Below are 22,729 nucleotides of genomic sequence, written 5' to 3'. Positions count from 1 at the left end.
CTGCATCAGTTTGTAACACGGCAGCAGCTGGAAGCTGGAAATTCCCTATAGGCAACGTGTCCAACAAACCCCAGACTTTTACCCAGGAGCCCACAGTTCGATTTCCATGTAAATGGTGAGCCGAACCATGATCATGTGCTTTTGCTGACCTAACCACATATTTGTGCTGCACAAGGAAAAAAATGTAAATAGGCTGCAAGGTATTTTAGCGACATTACAATTTTATTTTGAAAAAGACGGTATGCATCTAATGAGCAGAAGCTGTACATTTCCTGTGAAAACAGAAGTGTATCTTGAAAAGAAACAATGCATTTGACAGGCGTTAATTGACACGCCGTCCCGGAACATCAACAACAAACCCAGAAGCATACTTGTATTATGTAGACATGAATGTTATTGATCAAGCAGCGATATTAGATGAGTTGGGGTGAGAATGTGTTGACATGTACTCGAGCGTTACAGAGAAACCAACACAACATTTGGAAAAAAGTATGAACACTTGGAAGTAGTGACAAGTTCAAAACATGTGCATGTATCAACTCAAAAGAACCCATACCGTGATAAGAATTGACAAGCCTGTCACTAATAATTATGAATAAAATACTGCAGGACAGAATGACCAATCAATGCTCATGTGATTCATTAGGTCTGCTTGTTGCTTTTATTTCCCTTTATTGAGCCAGTAATCAAGACATCATCTTCAGTCCGTTCCTGTAATTCTTAACATTATTGTCTCGATAGACAAAAGTCAACAAGACTGGCCATTGGGAACAAAAAGAAAATGTTTCATTCCATCCACTGAAAAATCAAAGATGAAAGAAATCATTGCAGCTGGATTAGTACAGTACACCTTCTCCTTGGCTAACGTTGGTAGCAGTGACAGACGAGTACGTTATGATGGTGACAAGTTATATTAACTTTCTCAGATAATTACTGAAAATGGATTCAAGTAACGTCTGAGAGCAGACTGCAATCATCAAGCATACAATATGAAGGAAGATGAAACAAGTGAAGAGCCAGGCTGTTCCAGGTCAGTGTGTATAAAATACTGTACAACATTATTGCTGCTGGTTTGCTTGGTGATGGATGCAGACGAGCACTGCTTTGATGAAACCAGCGTACTGTACCTTTAAAAGAAGCATGGTAAGTAGCAACAGCCCAGTGGTCATTGGTTTTAAGGTTTTTTTTAGCACTATTGTAACATACCTTCTTCATTTCAAACACTGCTGCTTAACAATATCACAACAGCAGCTTGTCATAGAATTAATCAGTCTATTATTAGTATCAGTCACACAGTGAGGTGTGTGTGAGGGTTAAAATAGGCTGGGCACCCCTCACACACTCAGTCAGTATTATTTTAGCAGTCCAACAATTAGCTTTTTTGTGGCCCCTCTCACTTTCAATGCAAATATGAAAAATTCATACAGTATATGTGATATTGGCAAAATGACACAGAGAGGTGATCCTCGTCTATGTATGATCACAGGAAGGATTCATCTCCGCTGACGTGAGGCCCATATCTGCAAAATGAGTCTGCTTGTGAGTTTCTGTGGCTTTATTCATCTTTGGGCTCTATCTGTCTTTGAGTAACCAAAAACAAACAAAAAAAAAGAACAAAGAACAGTTCCTTGTTTTATGCCCCCATAATGCCATGTTAGGACAGTTAGAGAGACAGAGTGGTAGAAAAGAGCAAAATCAAGTCTGGTCTAGACAGAAAAAAGTCCTGAGTTGCTGTTGCCCGGGTAAACTTTTCTGATCAGTTATAGGAGTCAACACACGTTAAGTTTAACACAATGAATGTATATAAAGATGGACGCATCTCCACATCCTCCCACTGTACTAAATATGGGTGCTGGCATCTTGCACTGGTGACATCATTTGGAGCCACAGTCTCTGCAAAAGCAATCAGGAAGTCTTAGCTGCAGTAACGAGTTACCGCCATGGATTTATAAAGAGAACCGGATGGTTTGCATTTCATAGAAGAGTGAAGGAATCCACCTCCCTCTGCCTCTGATTGACTTACATGGACATCTTTAGCCTTACCCTAACCAAGTCAACCAACACAAACAACAAGCACTAGCCAGTCATATGGATCATGTGGTTCCTCTAGACTTTCCAACTGTATCTGACTGGAGGGATCCTTATAATGAGCTAATTTGAGGGGTTATGACACTCAAAAAAAAAAAACTCAAAACTCAAAAATCACTGTTTGGCCAGTATAAAAAATGGCTTCAAAGCCCAGCGCACTTTCTGGGGGCCTGGTTCCCATCTCTGCACCCCTTTGACACAATTACCATTGGCGCAATTGATAGCAAGCACGATTGATACACATACTGTCAGGCATGTCACACCGCATTATTATAGCATCAAAACTAAACTTATCAGAATAATGACTATTTGAACAAATATTAGCTTGATAAAAACTACCTAAAATAACAGAAACCATCTTTAAGAAAAATAAACTTTACTTGATGTGTACGTTGAGTTTTTAGTTTGACCCATATTCCATCCACAAACATGGCAGCGGTGTTTATGACCTATACTGCAGCCAGCCACCAGGGGGCAACTGAGATGTTTTGGCTTCATTTTTGGGGAGTTGTCATCCATCTTTATATACGATCTATACTTTAACCATTTTAATTAAAAGTTTTCTTTTTTAAACACTGCTACATGCCATTAGACACTACGGATCTATGTTGATCCCCAACAAAGAATGTCATGGCTAATAGAGGGTTTCACGTTATGTTTTGAAATAAAAGATTAATTCTGGTTCATTCTTAACATGGGTCTTATTTTTCTCATTTTGGTCATTGTGTCTTTTGATTATATCATTGAATATCCCACTCAGTGCAATATCTGTGCACATATAAGTAAAGAAGGTCAGTGTTGAACCAGGGAGTTCATTTATTAACTATGATACAACAGACATTTTACGTTATAAATGCACTGTTTGCCCTTTTTTTACTCATTCAAATTAGTTTGGCTAACCCAGGGAATTCGGGTGTCCTGGTACCAAGTTTGGCGCACATCCTGTGTATCGTCCACATTCCCAGATCACCTGTAACAGTGCGATCTAATTCATTCCAGTCTACTGAATGGCCAAACTATGAAAATAGGACCCAAGTTGTTCCATTAACTAACTGAAATAATTTGATCCCATTTGCTGACAGATGAGTGGAGCAGAGGATGGCAGCACACATGAAAGATGATGGGACAAGGGGTGGAAGTAAAGAAGGGAGCAGGTGGTGGCAGAGGGCTAAAGTGCATCATTATAATCTCCCGGTGAGCGTGTGGTGTGAGGCGGACGTGTGAGTTCATGTGTCATCAGAGCTCTGTTTTTTGGGGGGGCACTCAAAGTTCATGATGACATTGCAGACTTCAGTTACGGTCCATGTCATCAATAATGGGAGTGTTGTAACTCTGGAAGAGAGGCTGCATGAACAGGCCCAGCGTCCCGACCACACACACAAACACAAAGATCCACAGGAAGAGACGGTCGATCACCATGGCCACGTACTTCCAGTCCTCAATGATCTGCAGAGAGAGGTTGGATTTTAAATGTTGTTACTGTTTCCTCTCCTGAATTTTTTTTTTTTTTTTTTTTTACATATACATTTTTGTCTCCACTCAATTCCTAATATTATATCTAATCATTTGTTGGCTGAAACAGTGAGGTTGCTGTGACTTGTTGTGACATAATATAAAGAGGTACAAATTCATAAATTACTGAATTAAAGCTGTTAATGGATTTGCTTGGAGGAGAAGCACTTTGTACCACATCTGCTTTGGACTTTTTCCAATGTTGTGGCTAATTTTCCTCATGCTCAATAGTGGAACAAATTTGGCATCAAATCACAAGCAGTGCAAGTGAACTACTACTGATGTACAACATTTGGTTGAATTCCTACAGAAACACATAATGATAATGAAGAGCTTTATTAAGCTTTAATTTATAAAAACGCAAACACAGTCATTTATAAAACATATATGTTGGAGATTACCCAAAAACATGGCCCAAAAGATGTTCAGATTGTGTCTAGATCTAAAATAGGTGAGTATGAACATTATTTACTGTAATATTTGCTGAATAATATCTCTGTCATGATGAATCACTAAAACAAATTATTAGGAAACTTGTACATAAAGACCAAAAGGCGAACAGATGGTTTGTCATTCCACCATGCTAACATTTAGTAAATAGCATGAAAGACAAAGTAGAGCTATTAGTCTTATAGATATTTGGTTTTAAACCAAAGTATAGGATACATTTTGACCTGAAGGTGGTGCAAAAAGAAAATTCAGATGATCAACAATGTTATCATAATACATCCAGTAGGAACCTGAATGTCTGTGCCAAATTATTTGGAAATCTATCCAATGGTTGTTGAGGCATTTCATATAAATGTGTACCACCAACACGTTCTTATCCAAGGTCGTCAGGTCATCAAATACTCTTTTTCAGACCCCGCTGTGTGCAACAATGATGGCACCCTTTGGCATCTTTATAAGATGTAGCCATGAGATGTAGGTTACCCACAGCTTTCTCCTGGGTGAAACACATCGTAACACGTGGTTATAATGTTGTCAACGCTGTGGTTAAGTTTTGGCAATGAAACTACTTAGTTAGATTTTTAAAAAACATTATGCTTTGGTTTATAATAAGTACAACATAATATGATGAAGTACGTGACAGATGTAAGAAGCTATGTGATGTCACATTAACACTGAATATTTTTACCAAATCTTATGGTAAACCACTCAAAGGCTGTCCATAAATGTCAGCCCTGTGGTGGTGCCGGAGGAAAAGTCATTTTTCCTCTGAGGACTGTGAATGTCCATGGGAATCTATCCAATATTTACTGAGATAATTCAGTCAGGACCTTAGTGGTGGACCAACCAAGATTCTACATCACTGCCTCCGTAATAGGAAGAGGGGCGCTACTGCGGAGTGACTCCTGACAAGGCTCAGTGTGGGAGTGGATTAAAACAAGCAGGCGAAGAAAAAGCTTTCAAAGCATGCTGCACATATTTAGACTTCTATCACACATGTGTAGATACCTACCCCTTCATCATCATCCTCGCTCTTCATCTTCTCAGCGATGTAGCGCACTCCATCCACCGCATCCTCCACATCAATGTTACACTTGAGCGTCATCCTCTTCCTGAACTCTGTGTTCTCTGACAAGTCGCTTATCTTCCAGCCATAACGTTTAGCCGAATCCTCATTCACAAAAAAGGACGAGGAGGAATCTGCCATTCCCGCAGAACTCCCAGTCCCTCCATCGGCTCCACGCAGCTTCTGGTCAGAGTATGATCGCTGCTGGTGTTTTTTCCGGAACTTCTCACGGATGTTGGAGCTGCCTGGTCTCCGCATGAAGAGGAAAGAGGGGAGCCGGTAAAGGAAGACACGCTTGACCCAGGGAGGCATGGTGTGAGTACTGGGGGATCGATGGTGCACATTGAGCACGCAAACGCTGGTGACGATGGAGAAGGTGACCAGCACCATTGTAAACATCAGATACTTTCCAATCAGAGGCACTGCTAAGGACGTGGGTGGCACAATCTTTGAGATAAGGAGTAAAAACACAGTCAGGGCCAAGAGGACAGAGATACAGAGAGTCATCTTCTCACCACAGTCTGACGGGAGGTAGAACACTAGAATAGCCAGTGACGTGATCAGGATGCAGGGAATTATCAGGTTGATGGTGTAGAAGAGAGGTTTTCTCTTGATAATAAAGTCATAGGTTATATCCAGGTACCTGATGTCATTAGGGTCTTCATTCTTGCGTCCAGGCAGTGAGACAATATCCCACTCACCACTGGGTTTGAAATCGTCACGTGAGGCGTAATCACTGAGGAGAATGAGATCGATCTCAGTGTGGTCATAGGTCCAGGAGCGAAACTTGAGGGTGCAGTTCTGCTGGTCGAAAGGAAAATCCCGGACTTCAATTTTGCATGCTGACTTGTAGATAGCTGGTGGGAGCCAGTTCACCTCGCCATTGTTGGAGACAACAGCATTGGAGTAGAAGGAGACTTCATAGGTCCCATCAGCACTGAGAAGAGGAATGAGGGTAAGACAAGAAAAAATCTCAAAGAGAGACTGATTACTGGAAGGATCGTGCCTAATCACACTGAAGACTACCACTCACTCATTCAAACACACGTCTACACCATCTTCACACATGATTTTAAGGATACATTAACTTTAGGAAAGATTGTGAGGGAATCAGAGTGGAACTGCTTCTCTGTTTTACAAGGAGGTTGTTTGACTATCTGATAAGAAGAATTTTTCTGCAGAACCTGCACTTGCACTTTTTATAGTTTAAGCACATTTGAGCTGATAGTACTTCTTTTGTTTAATTTAAGTAGGATGAACACAGGGTTTTCGCTTTTAATGAAGTATTTTATTCAATTTTTGTGTTGTGCTTTAACATGAGTAAAGACTGCATACTTCATCCACCACTAAGTGAAATTAATCTACTCCCGTCACAGACACATGATCATGTGAAGTGAATAACATTAAGCATTTCATTATAATGCAATGTTCTGCTGGCATTCATGTGGATGACACTTGACACTCCCTGATGGCAGTGCCCCAGATGCACGGTGGGGCTCTTGGACCAGACTTGGCTCTGACCTGTTGAGGTATAGAAACAGGATCTCTGGGGGTGACCTATGGTGGCACCAGGCCATGGGCAGTAGATCCTTTGAGTTCTGTGAGTTGTGAGGTGGGGTATCACAGCATAACTGTATCACAGCAGCAGACCAATAAATATGCAGAGGTGATCCAATAAAACAAAATCCTGTTGCTGAAAATGGAGCTGGCTGATAGCAATGAGGTAGTTAGATTTGATATTTGAGCAAATCATTGCAAAGTTTGTTAATCTTTGTGTCACTTTGCATTACATCAACAACAAGTGGGGGCTGACTGAGCAAGTGTTTTCACATCTGAATGTTACGGTTCATCATGCAGATCAGCGTAATGGTAAAATGGTGTGCTTCATCAAGAGCTGGGGCAGGGCAGGTCCGGATTTGACTTGAAGATAATTACAGGCAACAGTTCTGTTCCAGTTCTGAGCTTTGTGGGTGTAAACAGGAACTGGTTTGCAAAAACTTTCTGTGCTGACTGATGGCGTGTCGAGAAAAGGATTTCATGACTGTGACTCTGCAGAGGTGACACATGCAACAGTTATGTGTGCTGAAAGTTAACTTATGTGTGATTATCTCAAGGGAGGAGCTGAACCTGGGACACATCCCAGCAACATGGCAACAACTGCTCCCCTCACCTCAAATCTGCTGAGACTGACTTTTTTCCAAGGCTGAAGGTGATGCATTATAGAAAAGTGGCCTATCAATTATAAAGTAGGTCAGGAATCCAACCATCACACTCGGTCTCTAATGCTTTGGGCCCTGCTGTGAATATGTGGACTAATTAAAAATGCAGAGGCTCCACCTGCTCACTGCAACCTCTGGTCCCCCAGACTTGGCCAAAGACCTCAGCTTGACATTGTAAAGTAGTGCTGATCATCTCCCATCATTTTGCCTCTTAAGCCATTACGCTCTTTATGTGGTCTTTAGCTGACCAGCAAACTGGGCTCATAAAAGTTTAATGCCTGTATAAACTGTGGGGTAACACTGCTGACCAAAACACAAAAGCTACAAATCCCCACAGCTGTACGTTCATCAAACTTTCAATCTAAGGCTCATCTTTGACTTTGGGTACAGTAGAAAACTATTAAACCAACAGGTGTACATCATTTAGCAAATTGTTTGTTTGTGATATGCAGCAGCACTTTTCCTCCCCATAACTACCTCCTAATATTTTATTTGAAATGTGTGAAATATCTATAACAAATGGTCATATGATCTATAACAAAAGGCTGTGGTAAACTTTCCCTTATAAATATACATATATATGGAATAACTTTTTTATTATATTCATCATTTACTGTTTGCCCTTGAAGTCATTTCCCATCCTGTTAGCAGTTAGCAGTTTCTTGCCATCCAAAAAAAACAAACAATTGCATTTCCATTGAGACCATTTTCAGTAACATGTTTTTGTTTGGGAGGGAAGTCAAAGAAAAAAAGTAGGGCATATGCTTGCATTCATGTCTTTTTTCCTTGTGTCATTATGTTTATGTGTTTGATAAACTCTGAATTTTTTTAGCGCTAAATCATAGAAAAGCTGGTCAGATCAAAGAAATAAAAAACATATTTGATAGTTATAAATGCTATGTTTATGTGTAGAGGGGTAGCTTGCTAACTCTGGACCAATCACTGAGCTAAGGCTCAAAATTTTCCACCCTTTTAGGTCTATAGACCAATATTAACTTTTCCAATCAAAAGGATTATTATTATGGTGGTTATGGTTATCCTATATTAACTAAATTACTGTTAATATTACGCAAGACACTAGCAGATGGGAAAAAGACCCAGGTGTTGACCTATATGGATGACAGATGAGGTGAGGCCTTCGTGTCTGTCAGAAAAACACTCCAGTGGTTGGGGGCTGTCGGGCTAATTTCTCCTTGAATTAGCTTACAACATGTATTGATTTTCCCTTGGAGCTATTTCATACAGCTGCAAGATGATTTTTAGACACGCACACAAAGTGAAAGCGTTGTCCCATCAATGTTTTGTGCATTCCTGCTCAATGTGCAAAAACACACAATGTACAGCAATGTCAAGAGTAGTTTGAGTCTGCAGCAGTGAGTGTTATAGTGCATTGATTTTTCTTGACATTTTGACTTTAAATGCTATGATTTGATTGTATCGATCCAATGTACATATCATAATCAATATTTTGAAATACAGCTGAACCATGTTGGGAATTCTGTCTGGTTGCTGCAAGATGTACACCGGTTTCTGTCAATAAATAATACATTCTTTTTTTCTTAAATGTAAATGTGATTAAATGCACAGTTGTCTTTCCTCCAGGTTTTATAACGTTGTATGTCCCTGTCTCTCTTTTCTGTAAACCTGTAATCTCTCTTCCCTTAAAAATTACTCATCATTATGGAACTGTCTGCAGACAGTCTAGACAGCCTTAACAACACATTTTGGCTTACTCATTATCCTAAAAGAAGTAAGCAAAAAAGTGGAATGAAAAGGGAAAGATAAGAGGATAGAAGGAATAAGAGGATATGAGAAAACATTTTAGGAAAATGAGGTTTTTGAATAAAGTTTGCTCATTGTTTTTGTTTGTTCCTTTTTTAATCACTTAGTTTTATCACACACACACACACACACACACACACACACACACACACACACACACACAGAGACGTACTTGTTGTAAAGGACAATGTCAGGCAGCCAGATGTGTTGTGAAGGGAGCCGGATTTTCTTGATTCCTTCGTACTCATCAGGGTTCCACATTAATCTGTAGTCATTCCATACCTGATGAAGATGTGCATATATAATTCATTCATTCATTCAAAACTCACATACATGCACACACATTCACACAAATATAGAGACATGTATTAACAATCACAGACATAAAATTGCACACATGGTTACACAGTAAAATACATGCAGCCAGAATCAAACATAAACATATCAGTTCAAACATAGCAACACACCCACTGCTTCAGTCAGCCCCTATTTGGCAAAAAAACCCCCACATTTTAAAGGTTTTAAAGGGAAATTTCACCATCTAGATTCATAAATCCTACAGGTAAGAGTAAAAATATGTATATTTGATTTGGGGGCAAACTGTCCTGTCAAAGAGTTGGACACAAACACACATAGAAAGGAGAAAAAGAGAACGGGCAGGGACACAAACCTGACTGAGCCAACAGTTGGTGGTCATGATCTGCTCCCTCTCATTCTGAAACACAGACAGTAAAAGTATGCTTTGACAATATTCTGCACCATGTGCGTTCTTGGATTATCCTAAATTAGTAATATACGCCTCTATGGTAACAGCATGTGTGGATTTGGATTTGAGTGCTTTGTTTTGTTTTTTCTTCTCACCACGTTGATCAGCTGGGCCAAAGACACCTGGATGTAAATGGTGACCTGCTGGCTGTTGTTGACAGCTGGTCTGATCAGCTTGTTGTAGCGCTCCGGTGACAACAGGTGACTCACCAGCCGCTCCTCCACCTCCGCACACAAGGCAGCTGCAAACACACACACACACACAGAGAGAGAGAGAGAGAGAGAGAGAGAGAGAGAGAGAGAGAGAGAGAGAGAGAGAGAGAGAGAGAGAGAGAGAGAGAGAGAGAGAGAGAGAGAGAGAGAGGAAAAGGTTTTTAAAGAACATACAATGGATCACCACCTGTATTAGCCCATTGGTCCAACACAGAAATGGCCAACCATGTAACACAAAAGCCAACAGTCTGTAGGTTAAAATGAAAACTAGCACCAGTAGGCTATACTTCAGTTAATTAAAAGTGAGGTAAACACTTTATGCAGTCTGGTTTCACTTGCCTATGAACCTCTACAAGTATTAAACACAATAAAAACACCAATTTCAGGCTTCATGTCAGTGTATCTGGTGTGACTCCATGGGTAGCAGTGGTTTTACAGGTGGAGTCAGCAATTCTGGAGAAATTCTGATGTTTGAACTCAACATGCAAATAAAAGCAACCCTGCCATCAGTGCTCTTTCAGAAGTTTCGGTATTATCTCCAATGCTATTTGAGTTTCATTACTCATCACGTAATAGCTCCGTTCCTTGTGGACCCAGGACGTGGAAGAGGAAGAGTTTTGTGTAGCCACTTTGTTTGTTTCCCATTTACAGAACCAGGGCTGTGTGTGAACATTAGATTTTAAAAAGAAAAAAATTCCCAGCACACACATAACAGACAGTTAGTGGACCGTGAGGAGACATTCACTGAATTTGACAAAAAGTGTATTGGGTTAGAATCGCTGACTGCACATTCAAACCTCTTGCATGAATAAACACTGAAAAGGTCAGATACCAAAAAAAAACACAAAAAGTTTTCCATTCCGCTTAAATGGCATGAATGTAGTATAAATGTTCAAAGGTTTTGGTTGGATTTGCAGAAGATGAATCCTTGATTGGTAAGTATTTTCACAAAAACTTATGACCAAATCCCAGTCAGCATTAGCATCCTACCATTACAATGCTATCTGTAGCTTAGTCAGACAACTCGTGTTTAAATTGTTTATTTCAACAGCAGAACAAAGTTAGAGTTTAGCATCTAGACGGAGACAGTGGGAAGTGATGCTAAAATATCAATCCGCCCCAAGCCAGGTGGATGCTAAGGTGGAGGTGGGGCTGAAACAGCAGGCAGCAATACAGATGCCGGGTAGCAGTGGCATTGACAAGGCACAGGAAGAGCTGGGAATTTTGCAGTTCAAAAGAACCATCAGATTCAGTGGGTGTGATTTCTTGACTACAAATGGAGAGTGAGGGAGAACATGTGGGTATGAATTTTCACTCAACTAGCTTGCAGGCGTCACTCCATTAACCCTTTGAAACCTGCGTAAATTGGCTTGATTTTTTTCAAAAACATGGGTAGAAGGCAATGGGCAACTCAACAAGACACAGCCCCTTGTTTTTTTTATTTATTTATTGCAGTTTGTGGGACATTTCTAGTCAAGTTGTGCCAAATTTGTTCCTCATGTTTTTGAAGGAAATCAAACCAGTTTGTTCAGGGTTCAAAGGGTTAAACACTTTGTAAAAGGCATCTGAATGCAGCACAAGAAAACTGATATCAAACCAGGTTTTAAACAGTAAAATGCTACATGCTATAATCAGCAAACTGTCATTAACAAGCTCACATGGCGAATTCTCTATTAGTACTGCAGAGGTGCTGACCCCTTTGCTCAATAGGGTCCTGCTGCAGAGCTCCAGACTGGGGCCCACATCCCACACTGGGAACCGTCTCCATTTCTAGGACGCATGTTGGGAAATTGCATGTATTATCAGGCTTCCTTATCAATAACTAATATTTGATTAAGTAGAAGTTATTTGCTGCTTAATGTTATGTTACCTGTATAAGTTACAGTTATATCAAAATATAAATGTTGTTTTATTTACCATACTATTACTGGTAAAGGGCTTGTGGCTTGTACAAACTAATGACCACATGTTACCCCATCATGATGATGTTTCTGGTAGGCATACACACTTTCAGATTTCTTTCTCCAAGCTAAAGTCCGGAAAGGGTCCAGTGGAGGAGGTGGGCCTCAGCTTGAAGCTCTTTCACTAGAGCCTTCTCTCTTCCCTTGCTAGTCTTTGTTCTGCTATTGTCGATAACGAAATTGTTTTTCTCAATAAGGGCGTCTTTCATCATTGTTTTTATTAATCTTGAAAGTGTTTTGTGTCCATATTCTTAATTAAAAGGGCATCTACAGCTGTAGTTGATATTAAAATATGAAATTCAACTTTTTCACAGCAGCATATCCCATATCTCTTCTGCACGCTGTCTAAGCCTCATGGAAGCTATTCCAATTTACTGTATTTCACAAGGCTAAAATATCCTCTGGTTGTTATGTAATCTCATCCTGTCATCTTGCCAAAAATGTCAAACTGCAGCTCTGCACAACTGCCTTAAATGACTTCATTAATTTTATCATCTCTGTGGAGTGACTACTGAGACGATGCCCTCATATTAGGGTAACATGATGTGTTGAGGGTGATCACTAAACAATCACTTTTGGTGACAGGACACCTGGGGCCTTGTGTAACTGTGTCATCGGTCTCAGTCATTGACTCCATTTGATCTTACAGATGTTAAATAGAAAAAAGAAAGCCTGTTCATAAATGAGTTTGATGCAACCTTAAATTCAGCTTTACAGCCTGATCAGATGACTCACATCTGTAAGAGGTGTGACAGAGTCAAAGCAAACAGGTTAAAGTGGCTCTGATGTTAAAAAAAAATTGCACAAGGTATAGTCGGTACCTTACAAATAGATGAGGTTTTGTCGATCTTAAGACCTCAACCTTCTTTTAATTAAATAATAACACATAACCTGACTTTTATAATATTCTCTCATCTGACTTATGCTGGGGCAGTGTTATGATATACAAGGGTATTTTATCCAAAATACAGACACTCCTCTTCCTAATAAACTGATTTGGAGATGCTGTATTGAGGCGATGTACTGTAGTGCACAGCACATGCCACAAGAGGTCAGTCGTTACTGGTGTTAGAGGCAGCTGAGCTGAAAAAGATGGTGACTGCCAAGAGGTCGAGATAACGTGAAAGACAATAAAAAAAATGTCCAGAAACTTCAAGAAGAGACCGCAAAGGAAAAACAGTGTGTATATTTTCACATCTAACTCGGTGAATTAAACATTTATTTCAACCAAACTAGAGTTGGTGATTACTATAACAATAAAAAGACTAGCCAAGTGAGTTTAATTATGTGCCTGTCAAAGCAATGTATCTATTTAGAAGATATATCGGTATATATTTGTATTTTTCTGTTTAATACAGAAAATAAGTGTAGCAGCTGACATACATGGGACACATTTGCGGTGCGACATATCTGCCACAGTATGCCCACAAGCCACTGAAGCTGATAAACTGACCTCAAAAGCTGTGCCACGCAGGCATCGCACAGCTTTTTCTCTATTTTTATACAACTAGTCTATTTTTCTTCACTGTATGCGGCTCTGTGAGCCTCCAGCAGCTAAAAACCTACGTAGAACTGTGTAGAAAATTAGCACAATCTGTTTGAAAATGATTAAAAGGAATACCTCATTGTAAAACAGCAAAGCAACCTCATTTTTAAACATTTCACATTAAAATAAATCAATAGCATCAGTGTATCCCAGTAGTCAAAATAACCCAGTTAATTAATTGAGTAACAGTTAATATACCCTATGCTTCCAAACCCTTCATCAACAATTGCATAATCACTTGGCAAAACTCAATATACACACAGTAACGCTGGCAGCAAGCACACGCTGCAAAAATGGAGTCTGTGTAGCTGGTATAAAACTCCGCTCCGCCCCCACCTACGTGTCGTGATGCGTCCATGCACCACGTAATGCGTCGGTCAGAATATTTGCTTTCTTGACATTTTGTGAAGTGTAGTTTATTAGCCTTTGCAAAGAGAGCTTGTGGAATGTAACAAACTTGCCACTTCAAAGGGGCCGCCTGTTGTTTGTTTGTTGTTGTTTTTTTTCACAATTATAATCATATAACGTATTAACAATGAAATGTCAGCAAGGTCTAAAGGTTTGACTAAAAAGATACCACTCAAGCCTAAAGTGACTTGTTTGTCAGCTCCCTGATTATTGCTGACTCTTGATTATCAGTTAAACGGGATCATGATGAGAAAACCCAACAATAACCGAGGCACACAAACGCCCAGAGCAGTAGTTGGTGAAGCGATGGCTAAATCTCGTGCTGTGAGGTCTCACCAATTAGGTCCTCAGATGAAATGAGTGTATAATGAGATTGATGTGTGTGTGTGTGTGTGTGTGTGTGTGTGTGTGTGACCGCATGCCACGCGGGTGTGTGTCTCTCTGATCTGTTTCTGAGATCACAGACATGATTTAATACTGTATTTAGTGACAGTCCAATACACATATATATGGAAAAAAAATCTCTATACATTTTTCCCTTACAGACATTTCATTGAACATATTGCATGTAAGCAATGCACGCAATCTGCAGCCTATATGCAAATAATGAGTCATGTTTGAACACATGCACACACACACAGTCACAGAGCACCCGCAGGGTTGATTTTGTTTCATTTAATCAACAAAGAACTATGTCTGACTGGGTCACAGAGCTTCAGTGATAGTGGGTGATTTGAAAATCGCGGCTGTTGCCAGACTTTAAAACTTATGAAAAATATCCAAGTTACCTTATTTTGGCTTGTTTGTTTTGTTTGTTTTTTTTTTTTAATCTGCATATTCTGCTGCCTCTCTGCTGAAAATATAAATATTAACCTGTTTTACTCCTGTACAAGCAAACAGGCACTCACTGTCACACCCGCTTTCATTTAAAAGCCTTTTCTTTTGTGTTTTGTCTTGTACCTGTTCTTCTCTGTTGTCCTAAATTCGTTTTTATGCCCCTAGTTTTCTGGAAAGGCTTGTGTGACTGCATTGTTTGTGCGTCATAAATAAACTTTGCTTGACATGACTGGTAGCTATGGCTTCATACAATACAAACTGGGGGGTGACAAGAACGAAAAAAGAGAGAGCAGCGGATTACATAAGAGGTCAAATCTGTGTAAAGCACCAGAAGACTCCATCTTTAAAAAAAGTACTTTAAGTATGATTAATTAAGATTAATCTAAGTCTCAATACGAGTTATCTTGGGAACATGAACACGACACCAGAGAGCCTGAAAAGTAACTAATCTTCTGTAAGTAAGGAGGTTTTTCTCTGGACCTTTACCTTCAGCTGAGCACTGTAGCAAAATTGAAATCTGTCACGGCAACAAGTCCCCTCAGATTCCTTCCTCTATTGTCAGTCTCCCAGTTGTTTATATTTCCTGCCATTCTTTCCTCATGCAGCACTTACACATCTGCTTCCAATTCGCTCGTCATGTCCCCAGATTACACACCTGTTTTCTGGTGTGTCTTCATGCCTTTGTGTCTTTTTGTTCTGAATGTTTGACCTGTTAGTTTTGTACCTTTGCCCCCACCTGTTTGTCTCTCAGACCTGCATTTATATCCACACTTTGCTTAACCCTTTAGAACTTGGATTGCCATCAATTCTTCTTTCTTTCACAAGCATTTAAATGTATGGAACCTGAATTTTTTATTATTTTTTTAACATTGGAAAAAGGCAATAAGCAATTTGACAAGAAATGCTGCAATAAAAGCCTCAGTTCTCGCCAGACTTTGTATATCCAAGATGACTGAATCAGGATATCTTTAATAAAAATATTCTTGTATATTTTCATGACATTTACTGGAAAACTCAGCCTCACACACAGCCAGGCTTTCTTTCTATTAGCTGAAGACCTACATCTGGAAACAACCATTCAAGATTCAGAAGACAGATGAGTCAGCAAAGTGTCCAGTCAGGTGTAGGAAGAGTTTGTGTTGATGTCATACTGAAGGATAAAAACTGTCAGTCCTCTACTATGTAGTGCGTTTGAAATGACGTCTGTCCAGACCACAGTGAGCTCTGAGAAAACTGTGGTCTTCTTTTGTCCATTCAACAAAAATTCACCTTAAACCAAAACCAAAAAAAAGATCAGAACTCTGCCATTTTTTGGGCTCCAGAGCTTCAGCCGAGTGGGGAGAGTGTGGGGTGCTGAATATGGGGAGGACTCAGCCAGACATTTCTCTGTTCTCAGCAGAGATGGACAGCACAATGCTGCAACACGTCTTGAGGTATTAGATTGTTATTCTACAGTTTTGTTATGTGTTAATGAAAACACTTGCCTAAAACACACAAAAAGTGTTGCGTGTTTTAGGCATGTTTATAATCCTGAGGGGTTTTGGTCGGAAGAGGTAATATCAATGCACTTTTTGCAACATAATGATGTTTTGTGGGGTTTTTTTCATATCATGGGTAAATTACACACCCACAAAAAAAGCTTATATAATAGGGTCTGAATCTGAGAAAACGCCAGACAAAGCGCAGTGACACAGAAGAGCAGAAACAACATATTAGCTTCTCAAGCTCCAACAAATTTAAGGTTTGAGATTTTTATTTATTCATTATTTCTTTGTTTTTGTCAAGGAAAAAATAATATCCAAATCCCAAAACTGAAAATGCAATACTTACCCAATAAATTAATATCCAAATAGTCAAATATTCTGGTAGAGTTTGTCACTATCCTAACCCTGCATATGACAACAGTATGGCCAGATTCAATTTAAGCTACAATGGACGAACATTTTCAGCAGGAGATATTGTGCTATAGTCGACTATCTATTGAAACAGATGTGCAAACACTGATATCAGCAATATCCTTGTGTCCAGGCATCACAAAAATGTGCAGTTGGCAGCTCTGGACAACCATGAATATTGTTTATTTTGGCACTTTGCTTGCTCTTGTTGCCAGCTGTCACATCAATATATGTCCAAGATAGAAATATTTTCAGAGACATGTCAGAATCAAACTGAAAAGAGGAACTACTGAGCTTTAAAGGCAGGTGCAGGAAATAGAGATATATTCTACACTTGGTCAGTCCACATTAACCTCCAGCAGGCTTCCATCTGAGGAAGAGACGGGAGAAGTGTCCGACATCTGAGCAACTATGACATGACACTAAAGCTCGAGGGTAAATGTCTTCAGAGGGCTCTGAAACCCAGGGCTCTGTCTGTCAGGATTAGACAGCGAAAGGAGGCTGAGACATGAGATGAGAAAAGAACAATAGACACATACACACACACAAACACACAATAAACAATAAACTGCATGGAGTGTGGGAAAAAACAATTCCCAGATTAGTATAATCATCTGATAAAATGAGAGAGGATCATGCCGTATTATGGTGATGATTCATGGCAACAATTCATTGTTTATGTTTAATACGGTTGCACATTGCTGCATAGTAGCATGCAGTATTGTGTGTATTGTATTCATTAAAAGCTACTTGTGTGATTTTGGTGGCCTGGGAGTCGAGACCACACTTTTTATAAATCCTGTTAGTCCAGCTCAATGTTTTAGCTTTACTGTGCTTTCGTTAATTGGATTAAGGCTTCAATATAAAAGCAAGGGCCGCCAAACCACCAAGCAGTGACAAACAGATAGCTGGCCACAAAATGCACAGAATTATAACTACAGTCAGTATCTACACTGTTAAAATAGGAAAAAAACAAAAACAAACGCTAACGCAAACACAGTGATTGCAAATATGAAGTTCATTTACTTTTCTCATCCCAAAATTAACCGCATTTCTAGTTGAAACAGGGTTCCTCTGTGTTTTATCCAACAGCATGTGGCCAAATCAGGTGCATCTCAAGGACAGACACTTTGTGAAGGAGAAAAAAGCACCAGAGCATGCTGATCAATTTACTGCCATTAATAGTGCAAACAGACTAACGTTTCAACACCACTGTGTCTTCATCAGAGTTTAATGACTCTGACTGTGATGAAGACACAGTGGTGTTGAAACGTAGTTTGCACTGTTGCACTATTAATGGCTGTAAATTGATCAGTGTGCTCCGACTGCACTTTTACTCGATCTTATCCGTAGATGGTACTAACAACTAAATAAAGGACCCCACGATCATGCCTGTTTAGTCCAGTGAAGGTGTTCAACTGGCATATACACTTATTAAAGTTTCTAGTATTTGGGTTTACTTGAAATATGTGGCCCACTGGATGTGTGTGGTTGTGTTTTTCCTGCTGGCCAAGCTCGCAAGTTCCCGCTCGGCTTATAGACTTTACATTTTGATGATGTCCCTGATTTTTAAAATGCTTCGCTTTGCTCAAGGAAAGTTTTCCAAATATAAAACCTCCAAGTATCAAAAATTCACCATATAAAGATCCACAATTCCTCTTGTTTGCAGATCAAGGTGTCCTGTCAACAATTTTAAAGAGGTTTTTTTTATTATCATAATAGTGATCTATGGTGAAAATGCTTTTTTGGGCTTCAGGGGATTTTTTCGCTGCAATACTGCACGCGGCCACCGGCAAACATTGAAAGCAAGGCTGAGTGGCATTCCTTGTGGCCTGGTCTCATCACAATCTCAGACAAAGACTACTCAAGACCACAACTGTGGGGATATCACTTAACGGCCTGAGCAAAAAAGGGTTATTTAATGAAGATGGTTGAGTTGATTTCACCTCCTTAATATTTGTTTTGTTTGCTCATAGAAAACAAAGGAAAAATGCCAAACATAAACTTCACCTTTACAATGCTTTTAATAATTTATAAATACATTTCTAACGGCACACTTACACACACACACACACATACACGCTTATATAGAGTAGATTGTGTTTTTATGGGAACATGGTTCTTTAGGATCAATTTACGGAGTGTCTATGGTTTGCATTTTCCAAATGTTATTGTAAGTTTTCTGTGCAGTTTGGGACTCGCACAGATCTTAATCCTGACTTGGTCTCAACCTCTCAAAGTCTGGGTCTTGTCTCTGTCTTGATGCACTCTTGTCTTGGTCTAGAGTTGGTCTCAGTATAAGTGGTCTTGACTACAAAACTAACCATAAAGGGACTTAAAAACCAGCCTCTCAACCTCTGCTGCATTGATTTGGTTGTCCCCTAACTTTATGAATGTGAAATACTGAATCACTGGTTCAGCTCTTTAATATCAGCACATATTGGTTGGTGTTTTTAGAAAAACTAAGGCACATAAATTGTTGAAAATCCCAACTTATTAAATTCTTATCCAAACCACCATGACCTGCAATGAGATCTTACTGTAGTGCCTTTATCCTTTGCTTTCCTCTGGCTGCTCACTGATTTCTGCCAGAGAGAAAGATGAGATGCCATGTTGTCTTAAAAATGCAAAGAGGGCTGCGTAAAGACAAACCCAGCACAAAAAAAGACTAAACTCTTTAAGGCTTCATGTGACAAGTGGAAAGGACTGAGGAAGCAGCGCAGCATGGGCTGTATAGAAGCCTCTTGTTAATGTTAAAACAGTAGATGAGGCTAAAATGAGATGTGTATGAGGTCGATGTAACGGAGCATTAGGGAGTCTACCAGCAGGTCCCATCACACATGTATGCACACAGACACACATATACACACACTCTGGTCCGCCTCACTGCACTCTCCACACCTCAATAATTTATCGCCGCTAAAATAAAAATGCCATCATCTCACAAGCAAAGGCTCAACCACAATCAAAGATTATTCTCAGAGTCTTTCGAAACCAGATCAAATCAACATATCGTCTCCATCGCAACATAGAGAGCTCGTAAATATAACAAAAAAAAAACATTAAAACCGCTATGTCGCTGCTGTGTTTGGGTGATGCAGATGGAAGAACAGGCTGTGTCATCAGTCCGGTGTTCAGAGAGAAAAAGCATCCAAATTCTGCATCCTGTAGGTTCTTTTTTAGGGTAGTGAATTATTCAGTGCCTTGCCATCTGGGGTGGCCTTTCTGAGGCCAAAACAATTTAGGATTCAGCTGTCTTTGGCTTTGCTCAGTGCACTGCTTGTATCAGTCATGCTATAAAAGACACCCACATGCCACTCATATGCATCTGCAGCCACATGGTCAAGTTCCAGCAAGACATTTCTCGTTGCTCACAGTGGATCTATTGCCTGAAAGATGTTTGTGTTTGCCCTATAACTTCATCGCCACAGTTCGTCATCCGTACGTGAGGATAAAACAAACAATTTAATTCTCAGCCCAGTACCCAAATAAAATGTGCCATTCATGCACAGATATGTTACATTTGTATGTTTCATACATATGACGTAGTTTAGATTACATGTTTATGAGCTGAGTTTCTCATCAGAAGAAGTTATGGTTAGAGGATGAGACCCAGGACACACATCAGACAGCAAGAGACCACTGTTCAAGAACAACCAAAGAGGGAGTATTCTAACAAAAGTTAAGGACATTTCAAGCCATGTTTGTAAAAAAAATAAATAAATTTTAACAACAGATAGAAGTTTGTAATGACGAAAGCGGATGTGAGCTCGGGACATATCCAGCATTATTTGACAAAAGTATATACAACAAAAATGGCATTTTTTTTAACAGGAGTGTGACATTTCCAGCCATGTTTGTAACAAAAACAGACATTTTTAACAACATTTTGGGACATCTCCAGCAGCAAAAGTGGGTGTTGCCATGTTTTTAGCAACAAGAGTATTTCTTAATGACATACAACATACAAAGCCAACATTTACTCTGGCAATCTTTTTTTAAGATTGCCACTACAATGGTTTTCTTTTCCTGTCCCAGCCCCTCCCTTGTGTCTTTCTGTCCAGCTTTGCTCTTTCCTCTCAGCAGTGACAGGAACAGAAGAGACAATGGCAGCAAGAAAAGTGGCTTTCTTCTGTCCTCAACTCCCTCAGTGTCACTCTCACATGCACCCACTGTTGTTTTTTTCCCAAAAACATCTGAGCAGCTCTCTGTGGCTCAAAAGCCACATACATCTCTGCTCATCCTCGCTCTCATTCAGAGAGCAACATCCAAACAAGTGTGCCCACGCAATGACTAATAGTTTACTATGAAGTGTTGACTCACCGATGCTGAGCCCTCTCAACCAAACATACATCTGCAGTTATGAGAAAGCAGTTTTTAAACCCGTGAGAAACAACAGCCATAGAATAACCTCAGGACAAAACTTTGAGCTGCATGTTTCTGTCTGCCCACATGTAAAGCTTCACCCAAGGCTCTGCAGAGAAGCAGAGTCAGGGTTGTCACACACATATAGCGTGTGATTCCCCTTCTCACATTCCTAGGCATTTTTCAAGCTTTAAATGAGCAAAACATCTAATCAGGGCTCGCTTTAGCACACATATGCACATTTACTACAGTGTGCAGCTGATACTGAGAGAGACACGGTGGACGGGATTGCGTGATAAGCAACATGTCAGATAGGTTACAGCACAACAGAAGGACAGGGAAAATATATGCAGAAATAAAGAAAGAAATATGGCATGCATGACGTGACAGAGAGTGGCACAGAGAGTGACAAATGACTGAAAGCAAATATGTCCCAACAAAGTGGCTGCCTGGATTGTGTCATTGTAGCAGCTGGGTGAAGTTTGATAGGAGTGACATAGCCATGGTCATGCAATGCCTCAGCTGCAGGCAGGTGATACTGGAAGAGTCATAGGAAAGGGGCAAAGTTGAATCTCTCCCACAAAAAAAGGAGGAATAAAGAGGTCAAGGAAAGAGAAGTGGGGGAGGAAGGAAGGACAGGATGGATACAATTAGAAGGAGACTTACTAAATGAATAGATGCACATATTGCAAAAGGTCTGCAGTTGAAAACTTGATAACTTGAAATGTGTTTGCGCTGCAGGCACTGGACTGAACTCAGACTTGACTGTTTGCATTATTACATCAACCATTGTGCTTTTTGCCTGTCGGTCTACTTGATATGAACTGTTCATATCATATATTTTTCACATTCATGTGTTTCCATTTTGTGTGCTCAGTTGTAATTGTTTATGGTGCCTGCTGCTGGAAGTGAGCCACCATGCTGTGCCAAAACAATCTCCAATAATTGGCAATGATTTAAAGTAGTATCATTAGAGCATATGTGCTCTCTAGGTCAAGATTCACTTAACCCTTAAAAAAATCACCAGTTGACACCAGTTTTCTTGTGTTGTATTCACAATCACAATCATTTAAACCCTTGAAACCAAAACAAAATGGTTTGATTTATTTTTAAAAAAAAAAAAAATTTTAAAAAGGAATGTGCAGCTTGGTGAGAAATGCCTGCAAACTGCAAGAAATTGGTTAAAGGGGACAAGAAAAACTGCCTGAAAATGAAGAGAGAAAGACAGAAAATTCTTAGAAAATTAAGAAGAAAACTAGGGGTGGGGGTTAGAAAATGGTATATATATTTATTATGATGATGTATGTAAAATTATTTGATAGAAAAAAGTTCAATTCTTGTGTTATTTTTAGCACTTTTATTGCAAATTTTCAGGTTATTTTCTTGAAACTTTTACTAATTTTCAGGTTATTTTCTTGAAACTTTTACTAATTTCCTGCCAATATTTTGGGTCATTTCTGGTAAATTTACTCATATCTCTCTTCTTATGTTCTTAAAAGGAATCAAGCCAATTTGTCAGGAATCAAAGGGTTAGATAGTTTTAGATAGTTTATAGCATATGTAAGGTACTATAATTATAAGGAGGGGGTCAATAAAATGAAAAATGCAAAAAAAAACTGCAA

General features: G+C 39.6%; 1 protein-coding gene across 1 annotated transcript; it reads right to left on the bottom strand.

The window, feature by feature from the left end:
* Positions 1 to 2,626: 2,626 nt before the first annotated feature.
* On the bottom strand, positions 2,627 to 10,116 carry LOC121947842 (neuronal acetylcholine receptor subunit beta-2-like). Its single transcript, XM_042492992.1, has 5 exons — positions 9,979 to 10,116; positions 9,788 to 9,832; positions 9,290 to 9,399; positions 5,063 to 6,053; positions 2,627 to 3,534 (listed from the first exon to the last, which is right to left on the bottom strand). The coding sequence occupies exons 2-5, from the start codon at positions 9,812 to 9,814 to the stop codon at positions 3,379 to 3,381; spliced, it is 1,284 nt and encodes a 427-aa protein (XP_042348926.1). The 5' UTR covers positions 9,815 to 9,832; positions 9,979 to 10,116; the 3' UTR covers positions 2,627 to 3,378.
* Between the last annotated feature and the right edge of the window lie 12,613 nt (positions 10,117 to 22,729).

The sequence above is a fragment of the Plectropomus leopardus genome, chromosome 9 (assembly GCF_008729295.1).
Source record: "Plectropomus leopardus isolate mb chromosome 9, YSFRI_Pleo_2.0, whole genome shotgun sequence".
NCBI lineage: Eukaryota > Metazoa > Chordata > Actinopteri > Perciformes > Serranidae > Plectropomus > Plectropomus leopardus.
The sequence above is the reverse complement of the archived record's forward strand: the minus strand, read 5'-3'. Positions and strand labels throughout refer to the sequence as shown.